The sequence below is a fragment of the Mirounga leonina genome, unplaced genomic scaffold (assembly GCF_011800145.1).
Source record: "Mirounga leonina isolate KUSES-001 unplaced genomic scaffold, KU_Mleo_1.0 Mir_165, whole genome shotgun sequence".
NCBI lineage: Eukaryota > Metazoa > Chordata > Mammalia > Carnivora > Phocidae > Mirounga > Mirounga leonina.
In genome coordinates, this window is record NW_023270415.1 from 49552146 (window position 1) to 49573885 (window position 21740).

The 21740-nt window shown below is 33.1% G+C and overlaps 1 protein-coding gene across 34 annotated transcripts in view; it reads left to right on the forward strand.

Annotated features, from left to right (window-relative positions):
* The window catches only part of RIMS2 (regulating synaptic membrane exocytosis 2), a 580329-nt gene that overhangs the window by 410021 nt on the left and 148568 nt on the right, over window positions 1-21740 (forward strand). For 12 of the 34 annotated variants that reach the window (XM_035011686.1, XM_035011692.1, XM_035011693.1 and 9 more), the window contains one exon: window positions 17600-17700. The exons of the other annotated variants lie outside the window; for them this stretch is intronic. In XM_035011686.1, the coding sequence (XP_034867577.1) occupies window positions 17600-17700 (101 nt within the window). The remainder of the gene's footprint in view (window positions 1-17599; window positions 17701-21740) is intronic. 34 annotated transcript variants of the gene reach the window in all.

Genomic DNA, 21740 nt, shown 5'->3' on the forward strand with positions numbered 1-21740 from the left:
CCAACTGTTTAATAAAAGTTAGATGAAGCTAAAACTTTTCAAAAACTGACTGGAGACTTGACCAGTAAAATAATATCTTTATTAAACTATCATCACATCTCTAATGAATATGTAAGTTGGTTATTTCTCTGTATCAAACACCACCTATTAATACTTCAAGCCAAAATGTGATGGGAAAATAATTTCATAAGGCTAATCATTTTCCTGACATATTAAGTTGAAGTGTGTATTTTACATTTTACACCACAAAGGACCTTCACATCTGTCAATAGGTCCAAATATGGTCATTGCAACACAATTCTACACAGTGAATGAAAGAATGGAGTTTGATCACACATTTTGAAGTGGCAAACCCCCCCCCCCCACTAATTTTAGCCCTTGCAAATAATAACTGAGTTTCTTTTAAATGAGAAGTAGTGAGTTTTATTAGGGCTTACACTTTTCCTCTTACTCTTAAGAAATTTCATATGACAATTTTATTTTTTTTAGATAATTGTAAAACAGATCTTAGAGACCATTTGAAAGAGAGCTAATGATACAAAGGGATTTTAAAAATACTGTTCGTAAGTTCCATAAAATAACTGCTCATGTTTTTGAATTCAAGTTTTAACTACACAAATTTTCAGAATTACTCCCAGACCTGGTCTAGAGCATCTAGCGATCTTAGTGCTTGTGTAATATATGTCTTACTCCTAAGGAGATCTCAAAAACAAAAGATGTTTTGTCAGCCATATTTCTTATTAATTACTTAGGTAAATTATTATATTATAATACCAATTATTATATTATTATGTTAACTAGCTTCTTACATTATTATAGTTGGTTCTGTGCTACATCAAGAGTTTTGGAAAATATATTTAAAAATTTCTATTTCAGACTGGTCCATTGGTCTGCCAGGTACTAATGTTAATTTGAAAAGCTTAACAATTCAAGTTGAACAGATTTTAAACACTTCTTAATAAAAATACAACTGGGAATAAATAACATGTCCTTTGCATTGTAATTATTCTTTTCTAATTTTTAAAAATTTATTTTTAATTCTTTTAAAAATTTTCCAACATTTTTGAGATATAATTGGCATATAATATTGTATTAGTTTGAGGGGGCACCTGGCTGGCCCAGTCAGTAGAGCATGTGACTCTTGATCTCAGGGTCATGAGTTCAAGCCCCACGTTGGGCATAGAGATGACTTAAAAAGACAAACATTGTATTAATATTAGTATTAGGACAACACCATGATTTGAATATGTATAAATTATGAAATTATTTCCATAATAAGTCTGGTTAACATTCTATAATTCTTAATAAAATTATTACTTCACTTCCTGTTAGGGTTAGCTAAGGGAAAGTTTTCAAAATTAATACAATTACAGTATTGTTTTTAGCATTAGAACAGTTCCTCTTTTTTGCTTTATTTTTGTGATTATCCTGAATGTTGCTCCTTGAGATATGTTAGTCCAAACCTGCATTTCAGTTTTTATCAGATTTGGTTGGCATATATGCCATGTTCTGAATGCTTTCACTTGACATCTTGTTCTACTTGTGTTATATCCTAAAAGGTAAAGAGAAGTAACATTCATTGTAGGGGAAATTTACTGTATCTATGAATATGTACACATATAAACATGTATATAAGCTGTTACTGAAATTTCCCAAAATCTTTCAATTATTGATTTATTATCAGTCTTATCATTACACACAGATTCTACCCATTTTTAGGTATTTTCTGTGCATTGATTCTATCCTACCTATATTTAATGAACTCTGTTATTGATGAAAGTCTGACATAGATACTCAAGATTTGCTCAGTCATGGAAACCATAACTCTGTAGTATACTGAAATTCTATTAGAAAATGTAAATCAGTCAGTTCCTAAGGAGGAATGGAGTGTTAACTCCCTCTTCCTTACTGTGCTGGCTACCTTAGACGTTACAAGAGACACAGCAGCTTGGAATATTTTATGTAAGTTTAAGTTTAACGTTTTATTAAGCAGTATTGTGATATTTTAACCAAAAAAGTATCAAATGAAATATGAGTATATGTGCATATATATAAAAACATATCACATCTATATGAAAGCTCCTATTAATAAAATATAATACTTAAAGACTAATTCCCTAAAGCATATAAATACTCAAATATAAAAGGAGAGTTTAGAAAGTTCTTGGAACTTGTAATAATAGGGATAGCCACACGTGGAGTAAGAATGGTCTTGAGTATTTCTTCCTTGTGTGGTTGGTGTGAGGGAAATTGAAAAGATTATTAGAATAGATTATTAGAATATTAATTAATATGAATAAAAGATTAATATAATAGATTTTTAGAATAGGTGTCAAGAGAGCTAGTTTTAGCTTTAGTCTTGCTACGGAGCTCTGTGATCCTAGACACATAATTTCAGATCTTTGGGTTTCAGGTATCTCACTTTTAAATTGGGGTTTGGAATGCATTGTTTTTTAATTTTTTTATGGATAGAAAATTCCATCTGCCTTGGAAGATACATCCTGAATTTGAGATGTTACCTTGCACTCTGAATACTGTAACATTTTATTTTACCTTGGCCTATTGTCCACCTTAGCTCTCTTTCCTGAAAATTTCAGTTATTGAGGAAAGTATTTGTTCCTATAAGAAATGTTAGCCTGAGAGGCGCCTCGGTGGCTCAGTCGTTAAGCGTCTGCCTTCGGCTCAGGTCATGATCCCAGGGTCCTGGGATCGAGCCCCACGTCTGGCTCCCTGCTCAGCGGGGAGCCTGCTTCTCCCTCTCCCACTCCCCCTGTTTGTGTTCCCTCTCTTGCTGTGTCTCTCTCTGTCAAATAAATAAATAAAACCTTAAAAAAAAAAAAAAAAAAGAAATGTTAGCCTGAGAAGCAATATTAGAGCACAGACTCTGGAACTAGACCACCTGATCAGCCCCACCACGTATTTGCTGGGTGATCTGGACAAAGTTGTTCTTTGTAGATTCCTCAGATTCCTCCTCTCAAAAACAGGGATAATAATAGTACATCAACGGGTTATTGTATGGATTAAATTCATTAATATATGATCGTAAATCACCTAAAAGCAGTGTCTGGTACTTAGTAGGCACTATATAAGTGAAACTAGTATTCTTTTTAATTTTATAAAATACACTAAAAACCAGAATTTTTATTTTGAGTCGGGTATATTGAAGCCCAGGCATTTTGATGGGTGGTCCTTCATTCTATGATACAGAATTAGTTATTTTTGTTATGTGCATCACAAATATCTTCTACTAGCTTGTGACTTCCGGTTTAGGACATGGGGGCCATACAAACCCGAGCATCAGAACTGCTGCACCCAGACTGGAGAGCTTTGTCATTTCTGGGACAACAGAGTTGGGTAGAAATCAAGAACACTGAAATCCGATCGGTCTGAATTCCAATCCAGTTTCTGTCACCCACTAGGGATGTGACTTGGGGCTGCAGTTAGATTAAAGGGTTAATTATGTTTTAATGAAAGCATAAAAGAGCTTTTCTCTGAAAAGAGCAGGACTTTCTAAGAATAAAATAAATACATTCCTAAGTAATGAAATTTGAAAACAGACTTGACTACAGTGTGACAGGTATAAACTTCAGAATCTCAAAATCAGCATAAACAAATTAAAAGGCAAACAACAAACTGGGAAATTTGCAGCAACTCAGAGTATTAAGAGCCTTAACATCTGATTCACTCTGACAAATGAATTATGTAGTCTGTAAAACTCTAATAGAAAAATGGGCAAAAGACATGTACAGACATTTCACTAAGCAAGAAATTTAGTGGACAGTAAATATATAAAAAGCATTTCATTCCAATATAACCAAATAGATGACTTTTTAAAAAATGAGATACTGTGTTTCATCTGTTTAAAAAACAACACTTTAATGCTGGTGAGAATGTGATCCACGAGTGGCGGCATAATTTAGTATAATCTTCCTAAAAAGTAATTTTCCAATATAAATCAAGAGCCTCAAAAATATTCACAGGCTTTTGACCTGGTGGAAATAGAGTTCAGATAAAAATGTATGTACCAGAGTATCACTAAAGCATTATTTGTAGCGATGAAAAGGATGTTACCATGAATGTTGAATAATGGGGAATGGCTAAATTATGATACATATGCAGCCATTTAATTGAATAATTTTATTGCCGTAGAAATTAGAAACACTTATTTCTATATTTTTTTGTAATTTGAAAAAAATTGGAAGTGATAATATCTGTAAGGAACTTGTCACAGAGTTCTTTCCATACTAGAAAGTAAAAAAATGGTAGTTCCTATTAACTACTGAAACCAATTATGCCAAAAATTTCATTTTCAGACAGATATATAAGGTAAACAATGAATAATAAAGGTGAGTCTTTATTTAAAATGAGAATAAAAATAAAATAGGAATAAAAATCCAAAGCAGAGACTAATAAAATGCCTGTAAAATAGCCCAATAATATGTAAACTTGGCTATGCTAGACCCAAATCCTTCTTTAGGTATCAAAATGGCATATTAAACTATCATATAACATAACTGGCTTATATAAAGGAGAGTTTATGCCTGAAATTCTTATTTTAGTGGTATAAAGGTATTTCACATCTGAAAAATTCATTTGTTTAACAAATATCTAATAAACATTTTCATATGCTAGGCCTTATTCTAGGTGCTGGGAACGTAACAGGTCTCCCCTGTCATGGAAATTATATTCTTGGGAGAGCAAATAGTCACTAAAGAAGATAAGTTTAGATTGTTATAAATACTATTATTTAAAACCCTTATGTACTTAGTGTGAGTGGAGTGGGAAGGCATTATTTTAGATGGAGCAATCCAGGAAGTCTTTCTGAAGAGGTGATAATTTGAATTGTAGTAAGAAGAGTAAGAAGAAATAAACTATGCAAAGGAACCAGGAGATACATAAGTAATTAAGATCAATATATGGCAGATAAAGTCAGGACTTCTAAGTTCAGAAGAGGAGAATAATTTTTGCTATAAATCTTCCTTTTCTGAGAAGACATTTAAGTGTCAGCGATGGATGAGAGTTTTAAATATTGAAGATTTTCAGGGAGGTGAAGGAATAAAGTATAACTCTGGATGGTAAAGTTGTGATTAAAATATTTTTAAAACCATTTGAGTTGAAAGGAAAGGATTCAATGTAATAAGTTAGGAATCAAGTTATTTAGTATTAACTTGTACAAAATACTAAGTAAGTATTCATTAGCACATGGTTAAAATAAGTTATGATTGTTTTCAGATCACTTTCTCTTCGCTCATTAAAGCTCTATACTTTTATATCTATAATGAAAGCATTATAATATAAAAGGGTTGGCATGAATGCTAAATCAGTTGCATATGAAAGAGGGTAAGTTGGCATGAATAATGCTACATTGAAGATAATTGCTAAGGGAGTTTAAATTAGATTACAATTCAACTGAAGAGAAGGATTTATTTGACATATAGGTGATAGTTTCTTTTTATTAGTCTGTATGAAGGCTTCAGGGGATGGGGTGTGGGAGGTGAGAGTAAGGATGAGGAAGGGAACTGATAGTAGGAAAGGCAAAGTTTAATGGAAAGCAAAATGATAATAAGTAAAAGTGATTAGATTCATTAATCATGTGACCTAACTGATGGGGAGGTCACAGTTATAGATTCTAAGGTCATGAAGAATGTGAAGGAGGTTGATAGGCCATTTCAGAGTAATGGAATGAGAATCAGAAGGAATCTCTAAAAAGAAGATTAAATATTTAAAATGACCATATTATAGTTTAAGGTTGGGTCATACGGAAATAAGTTAAAGTATGACCAAAAAAAAAAAAAAAAAAAAGCCAAAGAGAAGATGATGTAGTTAGAAAAGGAAAGGGGGGAAATGTTGAAAGGAAGAAATGTTGGGGCAAAAGAGTTGAGTCGTATGTGTGTGTATGTGAAAGAGATAGAGAGAAAGACAAGAGAGAGTCCTTTAAAGACTAAGTATTTCAGATCGTAAGTTTTGGAAAACAGACCAATCTCAGCCATCTACTAGTTATATGACCTTGTATAAATTTTCTAATAAGTAAAACTGTGAAAATAGTCCTATCACATACAGTTGTACTAATTAAGTGACATGATCATAATACATGCAAAGCTCTTAGCACAATTCCCGGCGTGTGCAAAGTATTATTCTTGTTAAGATCTTAATTGTTCAGGAACATTAGTATTAAGTCTCGAATACAAGATTTTAACCATGTACCCTTAAAAGCCTTGTTATATTTTATTTTCTATGCCTTGATAAAGTAAAATTAAACATTGTTGAAAAAAAATTAACAGCTAGACAGAAATCTTATCATTGGTCATCTGGGCTGGCAGGGAGAGTATTGACCACAGGTGGCACCAGGGAGCTTTTTACAGTGACAGAAATACCCTGTATCTTGATTTTGGCGAGGTTCCATGACTATATACATTTGTCAGATGCCATAGAACGTTGCACCTAAATAGTGTGAATTTTAATTTATGTAAGTATGCCTTCATAAATCTGACTTTAAAAATAACTGAAAATACACAAAATTTAAATGAATTTTTAATACATTACCCAAATAGTACTAAATATATGCTAATAGAAAATTTATTTGATCTGACACATCCCAAGCAATTAAGAGCCAAGTCCCATCCCCACAAGGGTTCAGGGGGCATGGTAATGGATGGGGTTAGCCGTTAAGTCCATAACACAGAGAGAAGAGATGACTATAGTGGTTGAACTAACAAAGGAAGGCCTAAAGCTCTGAATCTAAAGCAGTGGTCAAGAAACCAACAAAGAGTAAGAAAAGTGTTTAGGGTTGACAGTTGCAAGAACAGGCAAGACATTAACAAAGATATGGATTCTGGATATTCTAGATATTCATTAATAATAACTAAAGGAAGAAGAACAGATATGAGAAGTAATGTAAAATTGTTTTGGACAAACTGAGTTTTAGGTACTGATGGGATATTCATTTGGGGATGGCTAGGAGACAACTAGAAATGTGAATCTTAAGCTTATAGGAGAGGTAGGAGCTGAAGGTTAAGAGTCTTCAGCAGTCAAACATTTTGGATAATTAAGTCACTGTGGTACAAATTATTTTAACCATAATTGAGTTTAGGACCCATTATAAGTACAATTTTTATTTCTAGTTTACAGATTGAAAAATTAAGGTACAGGTCAGTTAATAACTTATTCCAACCATTTGAAGCTGGAATTTAAAGCAATTGGACAAGGTAGAAGATACAGAAATGTTAAAGCCAAGAAGCTGGGACATGTGCAGTGAATACCATTAGAGAACAATGCTAAATGTCTAGGAAAAGGAGAAAAGGAAGAGAGGAATTCAGAAGCAGAGATTTAATGTCAACAGAGACCAACTCATTCTAGTTTGCAGTTTTATTTAGGATCCTCAGTGTAACTCATATTCCAGTGTGAGAATTTGGAAGGTTGAATGACGTTCAGCCTTGTCTCTAGCTTGGGCTGGTCTCTCCTGGTGTCTCCATCGAATCCTATCTGTCTCTGAGAGACATCCTGCCTAACTTTTATTCCTCTTTCTTCTCAGTATTGAACAGAAGCATTTCAGGAGATGTCCCTATTCGGGAAACATTTAGGATGCGTTCCTTTGAATTCTGAGGAAGTATTAAACTGCAGGACATTAGTCACTCTGTATGGTTCTTCTAATTCCCTTGACTGATGACAGTCATCATGAGCACCTATGGAAAAAGATAAACAGCTTGATATCCAAGCATGAGTATTATTTAAAATCTCTATATTTAGGGGGACGCCTGGGTGGCTCAGTCAATTAAGCGTCTGCCTTCGGCTCAGGTCATGGTCCCAGAGTCCTGGGATCGAGCTCCGTATCGGGCTCCCTGCTCAGCAGGAAGTCTGCTTCTCCCTCTCCCTCTGCCTTCTCCCCGCTGCTCATGCTCTCTCTCTCAAATAAATAAAATAAAATCTTAAAAAAAAAAGATCTCTTTGTTACCTTCAAAAATATTTATGTTATCATTTTAATGCCATAGTTAATATAACTTAGTTTTTAAGTTTTTATTTAAATTCCTGTTAGTTAACATACAGTGTGATATTAGTTTCTGGTGTGTAATATAGTGATTCAACACTTCCATACATCACCCAGTGCTCATCACAACAAGTGCCCTCCTCAATTCCCATCACCTATTTAGCCCCCTCCCCCCTTCTCCTTTCTGGTAACCATCCGTTTGTTCTCTGTAGTTAAGAGTCTGTTTCTTGTTTTCCCTTCTTTTCTCTTTCACCTTTTTCCCCTTTGCTCGTTTGTTTTGTTTCTTAAATTCCACATATGAGGGAAATCATATGGTATTTCTCTTTCTCTGCCTTATTTCGCTCAGCATAGTACGCTCTAGCTCCATCCATGTCCTTGCAAATGGCAAGATTATATTCTTTTTATGGCTGAGTAATATTCCATTATATATATATCTTCTTTATCCATTCATCAGATAGATGCTTGGGCTGTTTCCATAATTTTCCTATTATAGATAATGCTGCTATAAACTTTGGGGTGCACGTATCCCTGTGAATTAGTATTTTTGTATTCTTAGGGTAAATACCGAGTAGTGTTATTACTGGATCATAGGGTAGTTCTATTTTTAACTTTCTGAGGAATCTCCATAGTGTTTTCCAGAGCGGTTGCACCAGTTTGCAGTCCTACCAACAAGGTTCTTTTTTCTCCACATCCAATATTTGTTTCTTGCATTTTTTATTTTAGCCATTCTGACAGGTGTGAGGTGATATCTCATTGTAGTTTTGATTTGTATTTCCCTGATGATGAGTGATGTTGAGCATCTTTTCATGTGTCTGTTGGCCATCTCTATGTCTTTTATGGAGAAATGTCTATTCATGTCTTCCACCCATTTTTAAATTGGATTGTTTGGTTTCTGGGTGTCAAGTTTTGCAAGTTCTTTATATAATTTGGATACTAACCCTTTATCAGATATGTCATTTGCAAATATCTTCTCCCATTCCATAAGTTGCCTTTTAGTTTTGTTGATTGTTTCCTTCACTGTACGGAAGCTTTTTTGAATAAACAAGCTCTCACAGGAGTTTTAGAAATGCTGAAATGAAACCTAAAGAAATGAAAACTAAAGAAGTAGTCAGTATGAACAATATCAAATACCACAAAAATTGATTTTGGGGGGATTTATATTGTTTGGATTTCCATTTTTATGAGTTACATACCTTAGGTCCAACATTTTGTTAATCATCATTATCATTTCTTTGCTATACAAACTTTGTGAGATGGTTAGAATTCTTTATATAGGAAAAAATCAACAGACTAAACACATTTTCATAAGCAAAATATCTAACTAATTGAAAATCCAAAATTTCACCATGTGTTTGGAATCATACCATGACTATTTTTTAAAAAGAATTTAGAGTATCAATATTAAGGCTAAACACAAGTTGGAATGCAGAGATCTCAATTTTAATGTAATGTGGGCAAATTTAGATAAGTCTTTAATTATAGCACGAAAAATATACTGAGTTTCCAGTATTCATAAGAAAAAGAAATATGGGTCTCTTCCTAGAATAGGCCTCATTACAGTTTTTGTATGATGGACATTTTTATCTTTTTATGATTTAAGTTAACATTCTTAGCATTCCTAAATATACTTAAATTTCTATTTCTAAATTAACATAAATTTAAAGTTGCATTTAAATTTCTTCATGACGCTCCTCTCAAACCTTCCATGCAATCTGCGATATGTATAATAGCGGATGTAGTTGAAATATATCTCATGGCTACATTCATTAGACGCCAGATGTGAGACACAGCGGTCTTTCATAATGTCATACCCCACCGTTATAAGATGGGCAATAATATGTGCTACTCTGTGGATCATCTCTTACTCAAGGTAGATTTTTTTCCATCAGGAAAAAGGCAGGAGATTCCAAAAGTGCTTAACACATATGGGGAATGGTTTATTAACTCAATGAATCTGACTCATGTTTCTATCTTTTCTCAGTAGTTACTGCACTTTCTCTCAGAAGCATTTTTAATAATAACCATTGTTTCCTTCTCTGAGGGACTTTTACTTGAAAATTAAGTTTATCCTATAAGATAGATCTTGTTTTTTCAGAGACAGGAATTGTGACTAACAAGTTAAAAATAACTAAGTTATTAGAAAGTTACTAATATTTTCTTTTAAACACCTCACTGTGTATAGGGGGAAAAACATATACAGTAAGACAATTATGCTTGAGCTAGTCTAAAAGATCCTCCTAGTCTCCTATACTAGATCATCCTTATGATTCTTTTTGCTGGGCAAATTCTCTGGTTTAATGAACTTTTCAGTAGTGTCTATCTCTATGCCTCTCCCAGCCAGGATCACTCTTAAGATTTCTCTCTGCCTCTTTCCTCCCTCCCTCTTTTCCTTGTCTTTCTCCTTCCCTCTCTTCATCTCATTTCTGTCCCTGTCTCTGTACACACACACACACACACACGCACACACACAGAGTAAGGTAAATTTTAATGAATGCAATACCAGGCAAATAGAGTAGGGATTTCTAGACCACTTTATACTATTTATATTAATGAAATAAATATGATAATATAAAAGAAAAATACTTAAACATTATTTGGCCTCAAAATTAACCAACCAGATAGTTTTATAGCAGAAGGAAACATAAAGAATATCTGGTCTAAGACTATTAATTTTACAGATGGTGAATTTTATGGCCAGAAAGGTAAGTGAGGTGCTTACAGTTATAAGGCTTGTGAAATCAAGACTTGAACCTAAGTCTTGTCTCTTCTTATCTTTTAAGATTTTGTTTTTAAGATTTTGTTCATTCCTATGTATCATAAGTATACCCATTACCCTAAATCTGGATAGTCCCAAAGTCCCATCAACTCTGTAATGATTATCTGCATTACACTCTCCATACACAAAACCCTGACTTTCCCCTATAGGCCAAACATATCCCAATTTTATTTTTTTTAAGATTTTATTTATTAATTTGACAGAGAGAGACACAGCAAGAGAGGGACACAATTGGGGTAGTGGGAGAGAGAGAAGCAGGCTTCCTGCTGAGCAGGGAGCCCGACGCGGGGCTCGATCCCAGGACCCTGGGATCATGACCTGAGCCAAAGGCAGATGCTTAACGACTGAGCCACCCAGGCGCCCCCAAACATATCCCGATTTTAAATGTTAAAACCTAAAATGGTGCTGAAATCCAAGTCTTCTGAATGATAAAATCTCAGTAATTCTGTTCACTGAGTTTAGATGTCAAAAACAGATATACGCTTTTTCCGTAAATACTAGGTCACTCCTAATAACATATGTCCTAAAGTAGTCTGAATATCAGCTTCTTTTGATGATAGGGAAAGGACTCTGTGCCATTTGCTATAGCATCTCCTTTGAAGTATTATTTAATGAATATGGTAGAGAGTTAACAGAGAAATAGCAGACAGATACACACAGCAACAGGTAACCTAAATATCTAAAATAGGTTGTCAAAGTTTGGGACATACTTTAAAAACCTATGAGCTTCAAGGTAGTACAATAGTTTTGTAAGTTCCTAGAGCCTTTATGTTTCAGTTAATTCCATGTTTCACTTAGGCACATATAGAGTTCAGTCTTCCTACATTCCTAGGAGCAAAGGAAAGATCATTTTATAAACAAACACATTATAAACCAAATCACATTATATTTTCTTTCGTTCCCAGTGTGTTAGCTCCTAGTAACCACAGTAGAAACATCCTCAAAATTGATTGATTTGGAAATAAGTATTCCTCAAAATTTGTGTATCTTAGTTGCCCGGTTAAGATTAAGTGTGTTTGAGCAAAGGGAAAAGAAGAGAGAGAAAGTCAAACCAAGAAATAGACTCAACTATAAGAACAAACTGATGGTTACCAGAAGGAGGTGGGCAGGGGGATAGGGGGAATTAAGGAATGTGCTTGTGATGAGCACTGGGTGTTGTATGGAAGCGTTGAATCACTATATTGTACACCTGAAACTAATATTATAATGTATGTTAACTAACTGGAATTTAAATAAAAACTTAAAGAAAAAGATTAAGTTTGTTTACACTTTAAAAGAAAATGCTTTTGGGGGCATCTGGGTGGCTCAGTCATTAAGCCTCTGCCTTCGGCTCAGGTCATGATCCCAGGGTCCTGGGATCGAGTCCCACATCGGGCTCCCTGCTCAGCGGGAAGCCTACTTCTCCCTCTCCCACTCCCCCTGCTGGTGTTCCCTCTCTCTCTCTGTCAAATAAATAAAATCTTTAAAAAAAAAAAAAGAAAGAAGGAAAATGCTTCTCTTTGCCCCAGTACTGAAGTGGAAATAATCTGGTACATAATTTATAATTTTTATCTCAATATTTATTTCCATACTTTTTAAATTTAACTTGTTCCAATGTTTGTTATTCTCTGTGTTACATGTATTTAAACAAATAATTTAGCTAACAAAAGTGTGCTTTTTATGAGTTTCTAGTATATAATAAAGTTTTAGTATTAAAAAATCAAAATTTATTAAGTGATTATGAAGAAATCATTTTAAAGTAACTTCGAAAAATTTTGTTGCATAGTTTCTTAAGTCCCACTTTTGAAAAACCTGAGAAGGAAAATTTTAAAACATGCCAGGTCACTTTTTAATATTCATAAAATTTGAAAAGATCTGTACTTTATTATGTTTGGAAATATTTCTCATTATATACCATTTTCAATCAATACACCCAAATGCTTTTATTTAACAAATAAATATATATCTCTAAGATAAATTAAGCAATGAAAAAATAAATATATATCCCTTAGATAAGTTAAGCAATGAATGGTTGTATATTTGCATTTTAAAAATTATTTGACATTTATTTCCAAAACACTTTTATAGAATCACAACAAAAATACAGGTTTTCAAACTGAATAATTTGTCCTTTTTTACAAAAACACTATGTTTTGTGTTTTTTAAAGTAATATTTTTCTTCTGTATAGTGCCTTTGTGGGCATTTTATAAACTATATATTAACCCAAATAAGAAAACAATAGCACTTAATTTCAATAACGAGCAATAACTGCTAACATTCTAGTATGTAAATCTTAATTTTTTTCCCTCTCTTTGTCTTTTGTATAGGTTATGTGTATATATATCTTTATGAATATATATATCATTTTTTAAAATTATAGTTTATAAACTATAGTACTATATCACCATTTAATCTGTTTTATAATTACCGATTGCAATGTCTTTATTTTACATTTATATGTGTGAATGCACATGCACATCATATGCATTCTTTTTCATGGATGCATCATAGTATTCTGTAGATACAAGTACAATTTACTAACAGCTATTGTTGGTGTTAGTAAATTGTTGGACATTTAGAGTTTCTTTTCCTAGGCCTTTACAATTTTCAAACAGTGTAGCAATAAATACACTTGTATGTACATCTTGCACATTGATTTCTTTAGGAACAATCCTGGGAAGTAAAATTTCACATTCAAATATATGACCATTGTAAAGCCTTTTGATACACAGTACCAAATATGTTGTATTTTTAAGCAATTTACTTTGTATCATTGTACATCAGGTACTTTGGAAAACATTCATATAAATGACTATCAACTTTTTGTCAAAAGCTGTCAATGACTGTCAATCTGAAAAACATTTTTTCACAGTTAACAGATATTGAAAGACAGTTAAAATATTCAATAAAAGTCAAGGACAATATTTTCTTTTTGAATTGCTTGGCCTTTGAAAATAATAATGTAACAAAATGTTACATTTCTTTTATCTCATATACATTTTTATTTATTCTTATTTATCTCATTATATCTTATGTAGTCATTTTAACAGTTTCTATTCCAGTCCTCTGACTAGTGAAAGACATTAATAAGTTATTTTTATAGTCTATCCTACTGAAACTAGAAAATAGACAGAAGGAACGATGCTTTCTCCTGTGTAACTGTCACCTCAAAGTGGGCAAGTAGCGATTGCATACGCTGGTTCCACCTTTTTCTTTATTGCACTTTATTTGGTACATACGTATAAGTAATATACTTCTTTAATCTTAATCAGAAAACTGTCTCACATAATATTTTGTTTTATGCTCAGATTCCATTTAGTGTATCTCTGTGTATTTTATGAAAATCAATTAGATTTATTAAAGCTACACTTCGGCCATATTGTCATCAAGAGTTTGGGGAGTCTCAACAGAAGACAGTTTTATATTTCCTATGATGGATCTCTTTACCAGTAGGATACTTTTCTCTCTATGGATATCATTGTTTGTGAAGTGTTTTCTTTATGAGAATAGGTTGATAAAAATGTAGAAAAGCAATGGAAGACTTCATAGGAGCCAAATAGTTTTGGAGAGAGGAATGTCTGGTTACTGTTTGTCCTAAGGATTACCTCCTAGAAGAATTTAAAGTTGTAAGTTAAAAGTATATTTACTGAAGTGTGTTGACTGTATATCAAATAAGGTGGTCACTTGAAATTTCATTAGGTAAGGTGCTAACAAAGAATCTTTCCATCTAAGGTCTGTCTATAGATGGTAATTGAGTCTGGAGATGAGAGATGTGTTTGAAATTGGAATTTAGTTGATAACATATTTAAGTAATTATATCACTCTCTCTATTTGCATCTTTGTTTACTTATAGCAAATACAAATTAATATTCTTCTTAGGCCCCCCCAATGATCTGTTAAATATAAATGATGTCCCATAAATCTGAGTCTACAAAATCTTTAAACCCTTACTAAGGAGAAAGGCTCCTTTGCAAAGCAATATTAAATCAATATGTTTTTTTAAAAATTATGCTTTAATGCAGGGATCATGAAACCATGGCCCACAGACCAAATCAGGCCCACTGCCTGTTTTGTAAATAAGGTTTTCATAGAAGAGTGACACTCATTTATGTATGCATTGTCTATACCTGCTTTCATGTTACAGTGGTAGAGTTGTGGTAGAAAATATACAGTCTGCAAAGCCTAAGATACTTATTATTGGCCGTTTACAGAACAAGTTTGTCGACTCCTGCCAGTATATATCACATTACTACCTGGTTATTAAAAAGAATTTGATGTAGCTTCATAGGAGGCTGATGTCCAGAAAAAAGTCTAAATATTAGAAAATGCGTATATATGTATGTATGTATGTATATATATCTATGTGTATGTATATATATTTAAATATGAATATATAAAATCTGTTCAAGCTTTTTTGTCTGTTGGTGCTATTCATATTAATATCCTATCTTGCTACCATGATATCAAAATGAAACTTTTTAAAAGAACTTCCCAAACACTCAATTTAGCTAGTATCTTTAAGTACACATAATTTTTTTGATACAGGGATGGCTTTTTGTTCCATTGCCCTTGGAGAAAATAAACACATTTACCTGAGAATATCTCTTAAGGTACAAATAACTACAAAATTGTATTTTAATAGGCTAGTAGACATTTATACTTCACTGTATTTCACATTCATATCATGGAGGCACTCACTTGATTTTATGTATCATTCAATTTATATCAATATGACACATATCCCTATTTTTTAATTTGGCACAGACTTAATCAAATCATTATTAAAAAGAGACTCTTAAAAGGAACAAATTGCCTCACTTTATTGAATAGTTGACTTAAATTTGCTGTTATACTTAGAGGTCATGTAATATAGACTCTTTATACATTCTTTTACTTAGGATTTTTTTGAAATTTTTTCTTTTTTCACTCTTTATTTTAAATTAATCGGTTTTTACTTAAAATTTGTTACCAACAAGAATTTTCTGATATACAATGAGATTTTTTTTCAGAATAAGTATTAAAATACTTATTTTTTTTAACTTAGCAAACAGGCACGGCTTTATTTTTTAATTTAAATTAAATTAGCCAAAATAGAGTACATCCTCAGTTTTTGATGTAGTGTTCAATGGTTCACCAGTTGTGTACAGCACTGTTTTTAATCCAAAACAAAGTCATGCATAAACAAAAACTCTAATCCCAAGAGGTACTTCATTTAGCTCTGCTATTATGTATCTTCAACCAGATAATGGAAGACATGGAGCTCAATGTCTTTGTCTCTTAGGTGAAGTGGTTGAACTATAGGACACCTAATGTCTCCGCCATCTCTCAAGCTACTACTGTTTGTCATATGACTAAGTCAAATTGCTGAATCAAAGTTTTTCAACCATTTCAGCACTCCAGGCAGATACACCCACAGAATCAGGATTCTGGCCAAGTACTTTAATATTATAATGGACAGTGCTGGAAAACAGAGGCTCTTCAAAGCAAAACTTTACCTTTACTATTCTAGACATGGCTTCTGAAGGATCTTCCTAGTTTCTTTCTTTTTTTTTTTTTTTAATTCTTATGTTAATCCCCATACATTACATCATTAGTTTTAGATGAAGTGTTCCATGATTCATTGTTTGTGCATAACACCCAGTGCTCCATGCAGAATGTGCCCTCCTCAATACCCACCACCAGGCTAACCCATCCTCCCACCCCCCTCCCCTCTAGAACCCTCAGTTTGTTTTTCAGAGTCCATCATCTCTCATAAAATACTTATTCTTGAATAGGCACACTTTTGTATAGAGATCTTTACTGCAGTTTTCAGGTTATGATGTTAAGCAAGGGGTATATATGTGGTATGTTTACATTCCTCCCAACGCTGAGTGGTTATGAATTTACATGATGACATGTTGTAGATACCCACTTGAGCCCAGTAAGCTATGATTATTTTTCCCAGTTTGTACATTTGTAGTATACAATTGAGATTTTGTGAGCATAATCTCATTATGCATATTTATGAGAAATGGAATTTTCATATAAAATCTCTTTAATAAAAGTTATAAATATACCTTAAAAACACTTTTTCATGTTTGCTAAGATTTGCTAACTGAATTTAGTTCTTATTCTAACCAAAGTTTTTAAAGACCCTCTTGATATCTATAATTGATGCATTTGGAGGTAGACCTGTTATCGAGAGTATTAGTCTCATTTTGTAATAGGCTTACCATCTCATTTTCTCACCTCCTTACATTTTTTTTTTCTGAAATGATTTCAGTTATACTCTGTGCCTTTATTGGCATGGTTTGTTCTCAGGAGTATTATTCCAAGTGCCTCTTTCTTGGTGCTAGTTCTAGAAAATTCAAGTTCAAAAGATCCATATGTAAGCTGGGACAACCTACTTTTTAACACATGGGCTAATTTTATGGTAGTTTCTAAACACAATTGTAAAATTGCATTTGAAACCAATTAGACTTACAGCTATTTTTCAGTAAATAAATCAAATCCTGATGAGTTACAAGCCAGTTTTTATTTATAGGATTACTATTGTCAGGTTTATGCGCTGTCAAATATATTCTCCTGGGCATACATGTACCAGAAATGTTTTCTATCTAGTTAAGATTTGTTGTTCTGTTAAAATTCATTTACATTTTATTTAGACTAAATTTTTTTACAGATTTAGTAATCATGCTTTTATTCACCAAATTGCATACTTTAAATAAATCTAAGAAATAATATGACATTTTAATTTGTATGTACTACCTTGAATGAAAGTAATATATCAGCCTAACATTTCTTCTATTATACATCCTGAAAGTAGGGCTCAGAAATAAGAACTGAACATTAATTTTATGGGTTTTTTTCTACTCGATAGGTGCTATGGATATAGAGGAGAGAAATCGCCAAATGAAAATTAACAAATACAAACAGGTAGCCGGATCAGATCCCAGACTGGAACAAGATTACCATTCAAAGGCAAGACATTTTTCTTTTTAAAAGTTGTAAAATAAACAATCATATGAAACCGCTAGATTCTCTTCAACTTCTGAACGCAGATTAGTTAGACACAAACATATAATGCAATGGCCCCATGATATCAAATGCTAAAATTTATAATGTGCTTATATTCCAACTTTTAGGCATAGAAATTGTCTTATTAAAAAAGTCATTATAATATAGGAGATTAAAGAAATGAAACTCATAAATGATCTGAAGAACAGATCTTTTAGAATTTTTTATTTTATAGAACTTACAAGGCTCTAACACCCTCAAAAATGTTTAGGAAGAACGGCTGTGGTTTTCCCATACATAGATTTTTTAAAAAATTTTATAGCATTTTAATGGAACCTGGTTTATTAATGAGTCATTAGAACAAAATACATATTCATATGAGATGCTGTAAGTTCAAAAGTGAGCATCCTTTTGAGCTACTTTTTGGGAATAAGTTGAGGTATGAGGTCAACCAGGGAAGATTCTTGCCCTTCATTGCTTTTATATTTTCAAAACATGTTTAGGTTCGTGATATTATTCATGGTCAAAGTCATGAAAAGACTTTGCTCTGATGTACCTATTTAAGATTTAATAAGAGAATGAAAATAGCAAATTTACTCATATAACATTTAGTTACTATGTGTTCTGTGGCTTAGTAATGTGATCATTGCAATCATGTAATATTTGTGGTCTATATATTTCTGTGTATTAGAGAAAAGCAGTTTAGATTTTTATACGCTTAGGTCTATTTTATTTTTACCTACTTAACCTTTAGTTCCTCTCCATTATACTGCATTCTTTGGTGAAGTCAAGACTTACTAAGGAAAGCATAACTGGCTACATTGGATATGCATATATACGTTTCTAGTTTCCCCACTATACCACCTAACAGAGGCAGAGATTCTTACATCAGCATCATCTTCCAAATCACCAATCTCTTCCCAAAATTACACAAATACTGACATGGTGAATGTAGAATTGTTCATCACAGAGTTCTGATGTACTGGAAATGACATAGGCCTAAAGCCAGAGAAAGGTAAATTCAAGACAAATAAACAAAGTCTTGCCTTTACTCAGCGGGTCCTAAAATATATTCATTTTCTTTTTTTTTTTTTTTTTAAAGATTTTATTTATTTATTTATTTGAGAGAGAGAGAGAAACAGCATGAGAGGGGAGAGGGTCAGAGGGAGAAGCAGGCTCCCCGCTGAGCCGGGAGCCCGATGTGGGACTCGATCCCAGGACTCCAGGACCATGACCCGAGCCAAAGGCAGTCGCTTAACCAACTGAGCCACCCAGGCGCCCTATATTCATTTTCTAAAATAAAAATATGAATAACTTCAAATAGCCTCAGTGAATTTCATAGAAAATAGTTTTGTAATGATATAGTATTTCAGATACTACCAATCTTTTGAGCTTAATGTCAGAAATGATATCTGTCTTCCCAGGTACTTTGTCAGTATTTCTTCTTAGGGCTAAGTAGATACACCTGATCTTTTGTGGCATCTCTTATACTCTATATATATTCACTATATATAATCCAAAGACCAAGGCATGTAGTCCTAATAAAATAGGATCTAAAAACTTCTAGAAACATGTCTTCAACTAACATCAATTTTTTTTTTATCTCCCACTGTATTTTAGGAAAGAATGTAGATGATTTTTTAAAGTACATATAATACTCTCAATAATACTGTCAATGAAGAGATGAATATCAAGAGAAAATGAAGTTAAGGCAAAACAAAGTAACAGCAGAAGTAAAGTTTGTGAACAAAATGCATAATGTGAGACCCTATATACCTGCTGCATGTGAAGCATGTATTTTGACTGTGAACTTCCTAAAAAGCAGCAAAGACAGAAGGGGAAACTGGGTCGGTTGTATGATTCCCATTGTTTATACAATAAAAACAAGTTCTTTAGTTGCAATTTCAATGATTCTTGTTATAGATACCTGACAGAAATTTGCTGTAGGAGGATGGACCAATGGAATACAATAGGCATGGCTCCAGATTTTTTTTCAAAAAAATAAGTTTTGATGCCATTCCAATTCATAAATTAATTCTTGAATCTTCAAAGTTTTATAACTTTGAGACCAATTATTTTGGGCTGGAGAAAATTTAAATCTTGGCAAAGGACAAACTATACTAAGCAATATAATTTCATAGGTATTCTGTAAGGAAGTGGTTTTCTAAGTGTAGTCTCAGACCAGTGGCGTCATCACCTGAGGACTTCTAGAAGTGCAATTCTCTGGCCCAAGTACTTAATCAGAACTCTGGGGGTCAGGTCCCTGTGTTTTAACAAACCTACCAGGTGTACACCAAAGTTTGAGAACTGCTCTAAGGTGAGCCGCTTATAAAATTGACTTCCTCTATTAGGGTCTTAGCTGGAAGCCATGATGAATGATGTCCTTAAAAAATGGAGACTTTGAGATTAGATGATCTGACACCTTTACAGGGTGCTCATACTTTATAACATCCTATCATTTGAATATCAAATACTTATCATTATGAAGTTATGCATTCAGCTTAACTAAAAATGTATTTAAGCCATTAAGGTATAACTTCTTTAAAGGGTCCAAAACACAACTCTGTTTCATTACCCTACAAATTACTTACTGATATGGACTATCTTTGCTGGGTCATCTATCTCCCCATCATCCCTAACATGATCTTCCTCTGTCATGGATCAAAAAGAAAATTACAGAAGCATCTGTAGAACAATAACTACTAAGTTACTATCTAAGAATATTTTAACTATACTAGAGATTTGAAAACAGAAAATTTTTGTTTAATAAGAGCAGTAAAGGGCATGTGCAGACATGATTCCAATTTCTCAGGGGGTCTTCCCTCAAAACAGAATTTAACTGTGTAGCCAGAGCACACCCCTGCCTCTCTTTATCCCAGTTTAAGACATCTATTCCACTCTCAGCAGAAATTTAAGGAGCAACTTTGATTTTTCCCTATAAGATCAATATTCTCTGCTCTTCGTTGGTTCAGAAAAAAGTGATTTGTCTATTAAGTTTAACAGTGCAAAATATAATTCAGCATAGACCAACTATGCTTCTGTGAGTTATATAATTACTAATTAACAGAATTGGCAATAATTGAATGTCAAACAATATGTAGCTATACCTGAAAATTAATATGGAGAATTTGATAGTTTATTTAAATATATAATGTTTATTTTTTTAATTAGCTATATTTATTATTTTAAAATGATCCAGGAAGATACTTTTTTAAAAGGGTAGTCCCTAACATTTCAATAGAGAATGCTATACAGTTCATTGGTACAGTATTTATTTGGAATTCAAAGCTTTTATCTCTGTAGAAATAATGCTATTTTTTAAATTAAATAATTAAGTGATTTTGTGTTCCCACAAAAATATCTTACTCTTATTACAGCATAAGTGCTATATATAAATATCATATTATAATTTTGTTTTCTTATTTATCTCCCTAGAATTAAGTAATAAAACTCATAAGTGCCCAGAACTTTTCAAATGTGAACCAAAAGTCTAAATTAATGCATTTAACCCTTAATCTGATAGACTGACTTAGTGTTCAGGGAGCAGAGGACGGTGTAGTAAAAGAAAGGAAAAGGGTTTTACTCCATTCATTGTACACACCTGAACCCTACCTCTTGTCACCCTAATTAGTCTCAGGCTTTTTGTCCTTTAAGGACCCATTCACCCATTTCAAAGAGACCTATCAAAAGGAAAGCAATCCAACTAAAGTAATTTACATTATAATATGAATAACGTAACACAGAAATAGTTTCAGTTTTTTAAACCTATAAATACAACCAAAACTCACATTGATGCGATTGCCATCAATATCAATGTAAAAAATTTCAGACAGTTTGGGCGCCTGGGTGGCTCAGTCAGTTAAGCGACTGCCTTCGGCTCAGGTCATGATTCCAGGGTCCTGGGATGGAGCCCCGCATCACAATGGGCTTCTTGCTCAGCGGAGAGTCTGCTTCTCCCTCTGACCGTACCCCTCTTGTGCTCTCTCTCTCTCTCTCAAATAAAT